The 13,366-nt window shown below is 35.3% G+C and overlaps 2 protein-coding genes across 3 annotated transcripts in view; one reads left to right on the top strand and one right to left on the bottom strand.

Annotated features, from left to right (window-relative positions):
• LOC121428550 (nucleoporin NUP188-like) overlaps window positions 1–4,963 on the top strand; it is a 47,555-nt gene extending 42,592 nt beyond the window's left edge. For both annotated transcript variants that reach the window (XM_041625248.1, XM_041625247.1), the window contains exons 46-49: window positions 1,881–2,012; window positions 2,405–2,484; window positions 2,906–3,035; window positions 3,641–4,963. In XM_041625248.1, coding sequence (XP_041481182.1) covers window positions 1,881–2,012; window positions 2,405–2,484; window positions 2,906–3,035; window positions 3,641–3,853 — 555 coding nt within the window. In that variant the 3' untranslated portion in view covers window positions 3,854–4,963. The remainder of the gene's footprint in view (window positions 1–1,880; window positions 2,013–2,404; window positions 2,485–2,905; window positions 3,036–3,640) is intronic.
• Window positions 4,964–7,793: 2,830 nt separating this feature from the next.
• On the bottom strand, window positions 7,794–13,021 carry LOC121428943 (heme-binding protein 2-like). The gene is made up of 5 exons (XM_041625837.1): window positions 12,692–13,021; window positions 11,403–11,561; window positions 10,908–11,064; window positions 9,954–10,134; window positions 7,794–9,428 (listed from the first exon to the last, which is right to left on the bottom strand). The coding sequence occupies exons 2-5, from the start codon at window positions 11,472–11,474 to the stop codon at window positions 9,185–9,187; spliced, it is 654 nt and encodes a 217-aa protein (XP_041481771.1). The 5' UTR covers window positions 11,475–11,561; window positions 12,692–13,021; the 3' UTR covers window positions 7,794–9,184.
• Between the last annotated feature and the right edge of the window lie 345 nt (window positions 13,022–13,366).

The following is a 13,366-nucleotide window of genomic DNA, read 5'->3' as shown; positions in this document are numbered from 1 at the left end:
CATTAGCTGGACGCAATCTATCGCAGCAATAGGCAACACCATATGCAGCAAAATGTTCTGTAGCAATCACACTTTTGCCAACGAGCTCGTTGAGCTTGGAAAAAAAAGATGGCCTACGGTTGCCTTTTACCTCCACATCTGCTTGTAGCATATATGATCTTTAATAGGTTGCCACACTGTGTGCAATCCTCGCTGCCGCTCATATGTTACTCGCACTTCCTCATCTTACTTTGACTTCCTGTTCACTTGCTTTAAAGTGGCTCTTTCCATGGCATACCAGTTCGGTCTAATGTGAACGACCTTGTATTCGCATCTCCTGTCATCATTTTCTGATGAACCGCCACGTAAATGAACATTGATTTGATGAACCATGGCCTTGCAGAAGAGCTCTGCCATGAAGAAACATAAGCTCTTGGTTCAAGTGGAAGAAGAAAAGGCAAATGATGATTATGACCAAGGGAAATCTCTGCTTGAGCTCAATCAATGAAGCCATATCCACCCTCAATGTTGTTGGATTTGGTCTTGGATTTCAAGAAAGAGCAACCACGGTCAGTTAAACCAACTGATGGAGGAATAAGAACTAAAGACCAAGAAGGAGGGGGATTGAAAACAGGCTGCAGTTTAGCATTGCTCCTTCCTCTTGTCATGAAGAATAGGTGCATGTTTCATGGAGCTGGGTACGGCTTTTTATGGTGGTAGGGGTTGTGAAGTGGCTCTGATGACTTTGGAAGTTGCCACATACATGAACTGCATCGAGGTATCGAACTGGCTTCAAACATATTCCTCCCAGAAGTCTGGATGAATGAAAGGCTGCATGCTACCAAGAAAAATGGAGAATGTAGTGTGATGGTTCTCAGCAGCCTTCATCATTGATTCCACCCGTTGGCGGGGACCAGCGTCCCGCAATGAAATACAATGAAATCAATTTGAACATTGATATCAGGAAAAAATAGTATATATCAGCATATCTTCAACAATCTATCTACAATCAATCTTTTTGTTCTTCTTGTCTTCAAAAACAAAACTCTAGGCATACAAAATTATAACAGCAGACAAAAACACTCAATCTCGTCATCACCAATATATTTGAAAGGACATACTGGAGGCCTACTCCGAAGAAAATAAATTATATATGTGTATATGTATTTCTTCTTAGTATTATATCAGAATACTTACGCCAAGTTGATGGAATTCGTGATGAACGATGTGCGTGGTTTTGTTGCATCCATAGTGAGACATTTAAGTGTCTGGATGTGGTTGATCATTTGTTGTTTCAGTTCAATGTAACCCTGCTGGTGTCACTTTACCCCTCTCCTCTCGGGTCTTGGACTATTGTGCTCCCACATAAACTTTTCAATATTAGTGATGCTTTTCTTTACCACATACAAAATTGATTGGAAGGTCGGTGCACCCCCTATTCGTCACTTTACCCCTCTTCTCTCGGGTCTTGGACTATTGTGCTCCTACATGAACTTTTCAATATTAATGATCCTTTTCTTTGCTACACACAATATGAATTGGAAGGCTGGTGCACACAGCCGGATTCTTTCACCAGATTCTCTTGTCAGATTAAAGGGGGAAAAAAAAAACAAAAAAACAAGAGAGCAGGTTTAGTATTGTGAAAATGTAGGCCTATTTTTTGGACATACTAGGCATATCCTGTTCATCATTATATAGAAGTCTTTATACAAGGTGTAGCTTATCCAGTACTGTCATCTATTGGAGTTCAAAATGAAGGGCATACTTTATTTTTTTCCAGGAAATTATATCTACGTGCAATCAATCATTATGACCGATATACAAACAGCTGCTGAGATTTATGTTACATAGCACAGGCATTCTATTATTGGATGTGTATATCTTTATATATTTCTTTACAGAGCCTTGATGTATCCGAATATCCAATGCTCTACTGCCTTGGGTTCAGCACACCCTCTCTTGACCAAAAGACACCAGCTTCATTTGGAACACTCATCTCCTGTATTAATTGGTGTCTCCAAATGCTTCCAAAGGTAAAGAATACGTAAAAACAAACCTCAATCCATTCTCCTTTGCAATGTTTCTGTTTTCTGTTGTAAACTTTTTGTAAGAATTATGCAGTTTTTGTATGTAAATACAATTCAACACATTTTTATTAAATGTTCGGTTTACCTTTAGTTATCATTTTAGATATTTAGTGATTTGACTGTTTTAATTTACCATATTAAAGAAATGACATAACACTAGAAAGTTTGAAGATTTGTAGGTCATCTTTCTTCTCCAGAAAATATGGATATGCATGTCCTTTTTTTTTTACTGAGTTTTGTTTGCCATATCTAGATAGGTCTTGAGAATATGCATTGAGCTAAGAAATCTTTCAAACCTCAACTGTCATGTAGTGATATATTTTTATCATGTTTTACAGCTGGACGTTAACAAATCTCCCATGAAGGTTTCAGATCAGAAAAATGTCCCATCCTCTTCAGATTCAAAGGCTTTGCAAAGGTAAGAACAGTAAATATACTATCGACCCTGGAACATGTGCAAGCAATGAAACAATTGATAATACTTTAGTAGTATGTCAAAACATATGCAAAATTATATTAAATCTGTGATTGTATGATAATTGGATGGTAGGGGGGGGAAGTCTGTTTGAACTCTAAAAATTTTCAATTGTCACTCAACCACTGTCGGGTCATGCCGGAAGGTGAGGGTTTTTTCTTTCAAGTCTTGCATATCTTTTGGTATCAAGGCAAAGGCATTTACATCACATGATAAGAACAAAAAATAATGCATGATTAAGAAAAGAGGTACATTGTATAGTGCATCTCGTTAAACATTTCAATCATCATTATGTAATAAGATCTCCGAATGATGACCTAAAAGTGATAAATATACCGAGGTCTTTGGATGATTTTTGTTTCAGGCCAGCGCTGCTATTTGTACTGGAGAATGCTGTTCATTTGATCATGGCTCAAGGGATGAGGACGTTGAGAGATCCTACTGTTCCAACCAGAGATAGACAACTACTTAGGAGAGAACTGGGTTCAGAATTGGTAAGAGGAGAGGCTTGGAGTGCTATACTGAAGATGATAAAGATGTGGATTGATGGTAGTGGTAGTGATGATGATGATGTTGATGATGATATGATGATGATGATGATGATGATGATGATGTAATGATGATGATGATGATGATGATGATGTAATGATGATGATGATGATGATGTTGATGATGATGATGATGTTGATGATGATGATATAATGATGATGATAAAAAGGTTGTTGATGATGATGTGATGATGATGATTATGATGATGGTGGTGATGATGATTGATAATAATATTGGTAGTGATGATTATAGTGGTAGAGATGGTGATGGTGAAGATAATGATGAATGATGTTGGTAGTGATGATGATAATGATAAAAAGGTTAATGATGATGATGATAGTGATGATGATGAAGATGATGGTGATGATGATGATGATGATGATGATGGTATGATGTTACGATGTTGATAGTGGTGTTAGTGATGATGGTTATTATTGATCATAATTTTAGTAATAAAAAATTCTGTAAAAATAATCTAAAGTTAATATCCTGAAATATCAGAAAGGAGAAAAGATCATGACAAAAATAAAAATTTGCTTATTCTCTCTAGAATACATTCCTGATTAGTCTACAGAGGTACTTCCGTCGGGGCAAGCCTGGCTCCCCTTCCGATGCGAGCCCCGGAACCTCTTCTGCCCGTCTTGGAACCAGCTCGGCAACTTCCGTGATGAGCAAGGCCTCCCTGAATGCTGCATTCACTGAAGCCAAGGAACAACTCTTCTTTAAGGTCGTCCAGACGTTTGTTCAACAGTTGAGTAAATGATTTTAGAACTTTCGTGAATTACTGTTCTTATTTGTGTGTTTCATAATAAGTTTATCAACATGAGAGGCATGTGGGTTGACCGCTTTTCCCTTCATACATACAAGAAAGCATGGGCCATGGGAGTAAGAATTGAATGTAATCAAAAAAATATTAAAGTGAAAGATAATCCGAACCGCAGGGAAGACTAAAGATGAATCAACAGAAATGTACTAAGAAAACTTACACTTAGTAACAGCGTTCAAAAATTTTCAATTACTTTGAAAGAAAAGCAATGTAAATTGCATAGTGTCGAGTACACTTTTGAAGATTAACGTGTATGAGTGACATCACAGTAACTTGCTTGCATGAACTATGAAATTCACACATTGAGGACCAAATATGCTGAAGCATATTAAACAGGGGAAAAGGATATATATCTGATGTCAAAATCTGTCTCTTCTATGTCAATGATTTATTCATTTTGTGAGTATTATAGGAGAATAGTGAATCTGTTATTGCATGTCTTGAATGTATAGGGAAGGAAGCAAATTTTCTGCAAAAAACAGATTGTGTTTCTATTGATAATCTAGATTTTTGATATGTTTCATTACAAAATGACTGAAATGTTTCAATTAATGCGATTCACAGGTAGAGGTTTACATGGTTGTGTAAGAGAAACAGTTTATTTATAATTCATTATTCATGGCAATGCATGATGGTTTGCTTTCGTAAAAGCTGTCAATGTCAAGATAATGGCTTCGCTTGTGGATGCTTAGGTGGAGAGGCTCACAAATATATATATTTTTTTCAAGTCAGTTTCTTTCTCATCTCCTCAATTATATCATGGAATGGTACGTTGTAGATTTTGGGGAATCAATTTTATTAATTGTTCAATTATGATGTCTAACCTTTTAGGGTGAATTTAATGACCAGGAAGTTTGGTGCTAAGAAATATTCTGATCTGCCAATTTAGGATGTGTAAAGAAGGTCTTGACCATCAAATTTTAGTCTGACCCTGGGGCTGTTTCATAAAACCTATTGCAATAACAAATTGACAATAACAGTTAAAAGCTACTGAAATCCTTCAATCTGATTGGTTGATAATTTCTTTTTTTATAAATTGTCCATTTGTTATTATAACAAGTGGGAATATAGTGAAACATATGAGAAGAAAAAAAGAAAATGTAAGATTAAAATACAAGAATAAGAATATGCGTAAGTCACATGACCAAGCAAACAAAATTTGATTAATGTTGCAGGGGCGGTGGAAGGGGGGGGAGGCTGGGTGAGCTTCTGCCCCCCACTTTTTTTATAAAACCATGCACAAAAACGTAAAAATTACTATCTAATTCTGATTTTTTGCATGGGAAGCCCCTCCCACTTTTGGCTCGGCCGCTACCCCCCACTTTCAAAACCATTTCGCAGCCCCTGTCTTGTATGAAAATGTGACATTAGACACAGATGTTTTCAAGGTAGAAGCTGTCCCAATCTCCAAATGATAAGCTTTGACTCGTTTATTGGCCTGTGCACGCTGTGTTGCTTACATTGTATTTCTATGTAAGTTCATTTGTTATTTATTTTGTCATGGAGTTGATGTTTTGTTAAGTTTATCACCTTGTTTGTTGAAATGGCTCAATTTACCATTTCAAAATAAAACAAAACACCCCCCCAAAAAAAACCAGAGGTGGAAACTTGATTTCAATGATAAATGACCATATTTATCATTTCTTCTACAGTCACACCCATGAAACTGAGTCCAAACTGACCAATGATATGACCAACGATATGACCAATGATATATCATTAGAAATAATGACTTTGGTCTGTCAGGAGTGGTTGTGGCATTATACTCTGTCACATGCATGTAGAGTTTAACTCTTTATCACTTTTTCTCTCTTGTTAAGTTATTGAATTAGTCTATTCACAAACACCATTGTTTTATGTGGCTAATAACATTTGAGCAGATGCATATATTTCAAATATATTTTGATCGTTGGAAGTGACCTTAGGGGAGAGGTATATTTTGAATATCATGGAAATGACAATCTCATTTCATTGAAGAAATGAATAATGTAAATACATGTACATGTTTATGCTTGAGAATAAAATCAATTTGCATAAATGTACTCTGGTATTATATGATTCACATTTGTAATACCCATGTGTTGTTATATTCCCAGATGAAGAGAGTGAATGGAAAATATAGAGAGAGGAGGGGGAATAAATGATAGACAGAGAAAGAAACGGAGAGTGACAGAGAGAGAGAGGGGGGGAGAAGTGGCAGAGAATGTGAGAAAGAGATCATAAATAGGGGAAGGCGGGGTAAGTTGAGCATAGGGGCAAGTTGAGCCACCAGCCCCAGGCCAATAATGAATGAGTCAGACATTGTGGTGGTATCATGTATTGATGACCCATAGCATAACCCCTTACCCCACCACATTGTTTTCAACTTTGAAACAAAAACTAGTTTTTTAGAGGGAAAAATATGAATTTCAGCCAAAAAAGTAAAAAAGAGTGTGAAATAGATAAGTGCTTTATAAACACACACGTCTTTAAATATAATAAAGACATGATAACAACATTATTAGTCCAGGTATGGATCTTCATTCTTGTCATAGTCTTTTATATGATGGATGCATAATAAATGTGTGGATACAAAATTATCGCACTAAGTTCGGACTGGGGTAAGTTGAGCCAAACAGCATGGGGCAAGTTGAGCCATGGTAATTCCTATGGTAATGTATCTTAAAAAAGAAACAAACCATAAAAATCGATTGAAATGCTGGCTGAAAGGAGCAAATTTACATGACTGCTCTTTTCCTTATAAAGGATGTTAATTAGCAAGTGAAAAGACTTTAAACAAAAAATTGACATGCTGGTTCTCCCCTCATACATTTTGTACATAGTTTTTGTGGCTCAACTTACCCCAGAAGGTGGCTCAAACTTACCCCATATATGGGGCAAGTTGAGCCATTTGACATCGTTTTTTTCAAAGGTCACGATGACTTTCAGTGTGGGGATAGAAAGTTATATATAGGTGGAAAATATTTCAGAAGAATTAAATTTCAAGGCAAGGTACTTATTTCGACAAGATTATTAATCATATCATTTCTAACATGCAAAAAGCAAAAACTGTCACAACTTACCCCGCCTTCCCTAATAGATGAGAGGGGGTGGGGTGGAAAGGAATACCTTGGTAATGGTCAGGGGCAATTCACTATTCAATTAGGAGTGAATTTTAACTTTTCTGTGACAAAATTTGTAGACCTATCCAGTTTTTTTTCTCTCTCTCTATCCAACTTTTAGTTAATAATTTCTTTCACTTCTCTCCTAATATCCCTTTTAATTCCCCACCCCTCTGTGTCCATGATGTTCGTCTCTCTTCCTCTATCCCCTGTATCCCTCTGTCTTTCCTCCTTTATTCCCTACTCTCCCCTCTCTTCATCTTTCATTTCCACTCCACCCTACGCTTCTCTCTCTCACTCTCCCCCCCTTCTTACTAAACTAACTCGCCTCTTGATATTACATTCTTTACTCATTCTTTAAAAATAATCTACAGATAGCATTTCCAAAACAAAGGCCTTTTTCATCACATAAAAACACACCCATCCCAATCATTTATGTCACTCCATATATTTTTTCATCTCATTTCTCTCTGCCCATGATGTTCGTCTCTTTCTTCCTCTCTCTTTCTATGCCTGCTTCTCCCTCCTCATCTACCCCCTTCTCGCCCCCTCTTCATATTTCCCATTCTTACTTCATCCCTCTTTTTATCTCTAACCCTTTCACTGAACTAAATCACCTCTTAATATAAAAATATTCTTTACTCATTTTTTGGCCATTAACGAAAAATGTTGCGTCACTCAAAACCATTTAAATATTCGTATGCGGGGTTTGGAATATGTAAATCCTTCAAAGGAAATGCAAAAATATAGAATGCGATTGTAAAGAACATGAATTCATATTCAAACCTTTTAATAAAAAGATATAACTTTGAAATCATGTACTGTTATAAATACTAGTAATCTTACAGAAATAATCGTAAATTTTACAGGATGTTTACCTTTAAAGAAAGACGACAATTAATATATTTCTGCAGTGATATGTAACGTATTACAAATTAAATGTAAAACACAGTAAAATATAATATTTTTTGTAAAAATACCAACAAACTATTGTGTTTTTACGTTGATTGCAGTGCATCTATCGTATGAATAATGTTCGTATTCGTAAATTATCGGCGATTTTCATGTTTAATGAATGTTAGTGTTTTTTTGTTTATTTTTTTGTTATCCAGTATTTTTGCATTTTTACAGCCCATCGTAATTTAACAGTTTATACTGTTTGTGTGTCCCAGCTGCCAGTAATAATTACTGATTTCTTATAGTTTTATTTTTTAACAGTGTGTATATTTTATGTACATCGTGATAAAATTTCAGATACTTGAAGAACAAAATACAACAATTAATAAATAATAAATCAAATAATTTCTACAACGAACATGCATATTGCATAAATAAAAGTGATCACGCCAATAATGTATATTCGATCTCCGCCACACCACCTTGTTTCTTTCTCTTCTTTTATTTTCCGAGGAAAAAAATATGGCTGACCACTGCATGTCTTTAGAGAACCCCTCAAATGTTATAGGATTTCCAAATGAATTTATCAAAAACAGGTCATATCATAATTGTTAAAAACACGGGCCTATACCGAATATATTCTTACTGACAATGGCTGAAAAAAGCTACTTAAGCTTTGTGAATACGAATGTAGAATTCATTATATTTATTCTTTCCCTAAAATATATTTATCACATTCACTTGTGTTAAAAGATTCAGAAGCGACGAGAGATATTTCAGTTTTTATTACATTATAAATCGCACGCATTTAACCCCTCCCCCTATCCCTTTGGGGTCAAATCTACGTAGTATCAGGGCTCAGTTTCCGTTTACTATAAAAGAAACTTCATAAATTACCGTAATATTTGCACCTCAAAGGGAACATGTAACGTGTGCAAGTTTTATCCCTGAGTGGGGGAGAGGAAAGGCGATGGGGGAGGGGAGAGTGCAGCAAACATAAATATTACTTTATAATGGTGGTTCCGATGAAGAATGGTCTAAGGCATAATGAGATTCCAGGGTTCGATCCCCGGTCATGCTACATGGCCATTGCGACTGGCCGGGCATTAATAAAGACAAAAGTGTACTCCTTTTTTATCCTATATACTGTACATTAAGATAAATAAAAAATAATACTCTAAATATTAACCGTTACAAGGTGTGCACTTATTTAAAAAGATATATATAAAAAAAGAGGAAGCCTATTTGGGCTACGTCCTGGACTGGTCTATTATTGCTCACGCGCCACGTCCAAGGTGGCCGACTTTACGAGATGCTCTTCCTTGCGCTCTTGATCTGTCGTCTCCTTGACGAGCCAGATTTCATTTGTTCTGTTGAAAAGCTTAAAGGGAGTATTGTAGATAGCACAGTAGAAGGCATCTCTCTTTACCTGGATCCCATCGGCTTCCAACATCGCCATCAACTTCTCCTTCTCCTTCAAACATTTCTCGTCGTTGGCAAAACCGCCGAATTTCCTAATTTCGGAAAGGAAGGTGATATAATGACTGTTTAGTTTGTTTTTATTTCTCCGGTCAAGCATCCCATGTAATCGAAAATGAGTAGGCCTAAATTAACTTGATAACGGATGATATTAATTTATGCTAATAATTCCATTTATTGTTTGATTAGGACCATTTTAGTCGTCTGACCTATTCACAAACAGATAGGTCCATGGTTATTTCGACCAATCCTTGCTAAGTTTTTTTTCAACAACTGTGAATTATTGTTCGTTATTCCAAACATTCACATCCTAAGTTTCATCATTTCAATTCAATTCAATTCAATTTCCGAATTAAGATTCGACGGATGAATATTCAAGCAATTCAAAGTCCTAATGATTTGATAATTCATTTTCCAAGGTTCGTATTCTGACCACCATGACCACGGTAAACAATGTTTAAAGTGCGCAAAGTCGGGGTATATGTATCGTTACTCTGTTGTTCTCCAATCGAGGGGGGGGGGGGCTAGAGGGGTGTACATATACTCTTAACTAAACTTACATTGTATAAACAGTCATGGAAGGTCGCTGGTTGATCCTGATATCAGGATCAGTCGGAAGTGGAGTCTTTTCTTCAAACTCTTTACGAACGAAGAACGAGAGTATTTTCTTCGACTCGCCTTTGGGGCCATTTTCTATCACGAATTCTTCGATTACCGGAAAGGTCATTCCTATGCGTTGATCTGTTGAGAAATTTACAAAAATAAAGGGGAATTACAATATTTTCATTTTTACTGAATAATTCAGAATATTTTTTCAAGAAATACTCATATAGCTAGAATGTTTTAATAAACATCGCAATTAACATAGGCCGTATAGTTTTTAACGCAACATTATATCGAACATTTTAAGGACATGCCTCTATTTTTTTCAGTCAGACACGAGATTTCATATAATAGAAGGATACGATCTAAAAAATGTCTGACAAGCCCCCCCCCGGAATGGAATATTACCAAAGAACTTGTTTAATAAGGGGGGGGGGGTATTGTTTTAATGAAGCTATACTCATGGAATTGCGCTCATACAGGGACATTTATTTTTATCAACTAATTCCGATTTTCAACAATAAAGTTATGATGACAAGAGTGTGATAATTTAACATTAATTCAAACCCAATAATACTATAGGCCAATAATTATTGTTGGATAATCAATTTGAAGATATACCGTGAGTTCGAAGACATCAAAATGGCAATATGCTAACACGAAAAGGAAACAGTCTTAAATTCTTGGTTTGCGCATGCGAGATTAAAAAAATCAATTTGCGTCAAAATTAATTGCACTCTTTACTTCAATTTTCATTTCATTTACTTTCATGTCTACTATTCGCTTGTAACTTTACCACCAATTTTATCTTCTATGGATACCTTAATTGATTTCGATTGTCAAAATATGATTACATGCTGTAAAGGTAGACTGATTACTAATAATTTAAAGTTAATTAATTTGTAACCTACTGCCTTCATTCTGCCCGTTGATGTAATCAAAAAGTTTACAACATGGTTCATTTTCGTCGTTCTTGGTTTTAGCGCTGTCGGAGGAGGTGATGGGATCGACGATCGTATCCACAGACACCCACACGGATGAACTATACTGTCTTTCTTCATATGCTTTCTGTATTGGGTATTAAAAGAAATCAAACAATTAAGTTATTACATTATTAAAAGCTATTAAATAAAAAAAGTGTATTGAAAAGGCCCTCCGCTTTACATATTCGTAGGGTTTCTTTTTTACCATTACAATTATTAATATTATCATTACTGTTGTTATTTTTATTGTAATTATTATTTTTACCACCACCACCACCACCACCACCATCATCATCATCATCATCATCATCATCACCATCATCATCATCATCATCATCATCACCATCATCACTATGATCACCATCACCATCATCATCATCATCATCATCATCATCATCATCATCATCATCAGCCTTTACTTACATTATGTGTCTTAACCGTGCCATATTCTGGGCTTTGGCTGTCACAGAAGGTGGTCTTTAGAATGTTCATCATCTTGATGATTAACAGACTGATCCAAAGATAGAATGTGAATGTCCTATTCAAATATAGATGCAGCAAATAAACAGAAATCTCGGGAATCTGTTTTGAACAAGAAGGTGGGGGGGGGGAGAGAAAAAAACGAGAAAGAAAAAAAGATTATAGTGTGGAGTGAATTATTGTCAATGGTTAGAGAATATCATCGATCATACTCTGAACTTTTCCGTTCCGACACTTTAAAAACATTGGTCATTAACCCCTTGGTCAGTCTACAAATTTTGATTTACCCTACATTTTGTTTGTAAAGAAATACAATGGTTCACTTCTGCTATTGCGCCAAACGTCACGACACACATGAACGGATAATATGAAAGAAACATGAATAACATAACACTCTGCTCATCCTCCCCATGCACTCACCCCAAAATGAATGAATAAATTAATGAATGAATAAATAAATAAATAATTAAATAAATGAATGAATGAATAAATAAACAAATGTATATATATATATATATATATATATATATATATATATATATATATATATATGTGTGTGTGTGTGTGTGTGTGTGTGTGTGTGTAAAGCTTTACATGTACAACAGCTTTTCCATTTCTTTACTATATATTTATATATATTTGAAAGAAAATTAATATTTTATATGAACATTCCAACCAATCGAATCTTAAGGGTCAAAGTTCTGAATACTGGTAGTGATAAGACTACTGAATCCAAATTCAGTCTAGTTAGAGGAATGAAAGCAAATTCAATTCCAAATCGTGATGACTTCATCTTCGGCCGCGAACTCAAGCCGATTTGGACTCCGATTACAGGGCTTGTCGCAAAGAAAAATATGATTTTATATTATTCCTAACATTATGCCTATGCCAAACTTCAATTAAAATAATTCCACTCCTTAGAACTTCCATATTTAATGCAAACTGTTATTTTTTTTTTGAAAAATCGCTTGTGCGCTGGGCTTTAGTCTTTTCTGTTTTTCAATTGAAAACACTAGCTAGCGTGTATCTCTGTTAGGTTTTATGGGATTCAAAACAATGTGGAAGCGGTTCTGTTAAAGGCCACAAGATTAAAATGTTTATGGATTTAATTTAATGTTCATGATGCATTCTCTTCACAAACAAAGTAGTTTACAGAATCAACAAAATACTAATGCAATCTAAACACAACATATACATGTAGAGAAAGAAACAGTGATATGAACAATAATTACCTGGATATTTTGTGTCTAGAGGCTCCGTGCACAGTAGAATATTACTTAGAAATATGATAACTCTTAAATTGACTATAATTATTGCAGTTGATTCGTGCTACGATGTAACTGATATGCCTATACCAGAAGAGTTGAACTTGAAGTCTATAGTCGATGCCTTTATTTATTCGATTTCGTTACGATAATATCAAACTGATATCTGCGATAAGCTACCTCTCTATTTATGCATTTTCGTTCACATAAATTGTTTTGAACACGTCGATTTACATACATGCATGGGCTCATTCTGACGTACTCAGTGACCTGGGAATTTCGCAATTCACGACGCCGATAGTAGTTCAAAGCGTGCATAATTTTTCCACTTTATATTTGGTGACGTCAATCTATTATACCAAGTGAAAATGCAGTCGAGTGAGTATGATTATATGTATGCAGCGATGCAATTCATCTATTGATGAAATTTCTCTATCACGTGCAGTGCCGCCTTGTCAATCAGATGGGTTGTTAGTGTTGTCATATCATTAAAAATAGAAATTACATCATAAAGGTAGTCACACGTGTATCATTACCTTGCTCATATTATTAGAAATTCATTCATTTTACTATTTAGTAGATAGAAAATATTCATACAGGATAACAAGATGAGATATAGCATTAATAATACGCAATACATAT

Source organism: Lytechinus variegatus, chromosome 15, assembly GCF_018143015.1.
Source record: "Lytechinus variegatus isolate NC3 chromosome 15, Lvar_3.0, whole genome shotgun sequence".
In the NCBI taxonomy this organism is placed as follows: domain Eukaryota; kingdom Metazoa; phylum Echinodermata; class Echinoidea; order Temnopleuroida; family Toxopneustidae; genus Lytechinus; species Lytechinus variegatus.
The sequence above is the reverse complement of the archived record's forward strand: the minus strand, read 5'-3'. Positions and strand labels throughout refer to the sequence as shown.

What these genes read in the sequence shown, in the direction of transcription:
- LOC121428943 (XM_041625837.1), bottom strand. Translation starts at nt 11,474, where the DNA reads ATGATGAACATTCTAAAGACCACCTTCTGTGACAGCCAAAGCCCAGAA. An exon ending in GCACGGTTAAGACACATAAT is followed by an intron (nt 11,065 to 11,402) that starts GTAAGTAAAGGC and finishes TACCCAATACAG; the next exon opens with AAAGCATATGAAGAAAGACA. An exon ending in TCCATGACTGTTTATACAAT is followed by an intron (nt 9,429 to 9,953) that starts GTAAGTTTAGTT and finishes TTCCGAAATTAG; the next exon opens with GAAATTCGGCGGTTTTGCCA.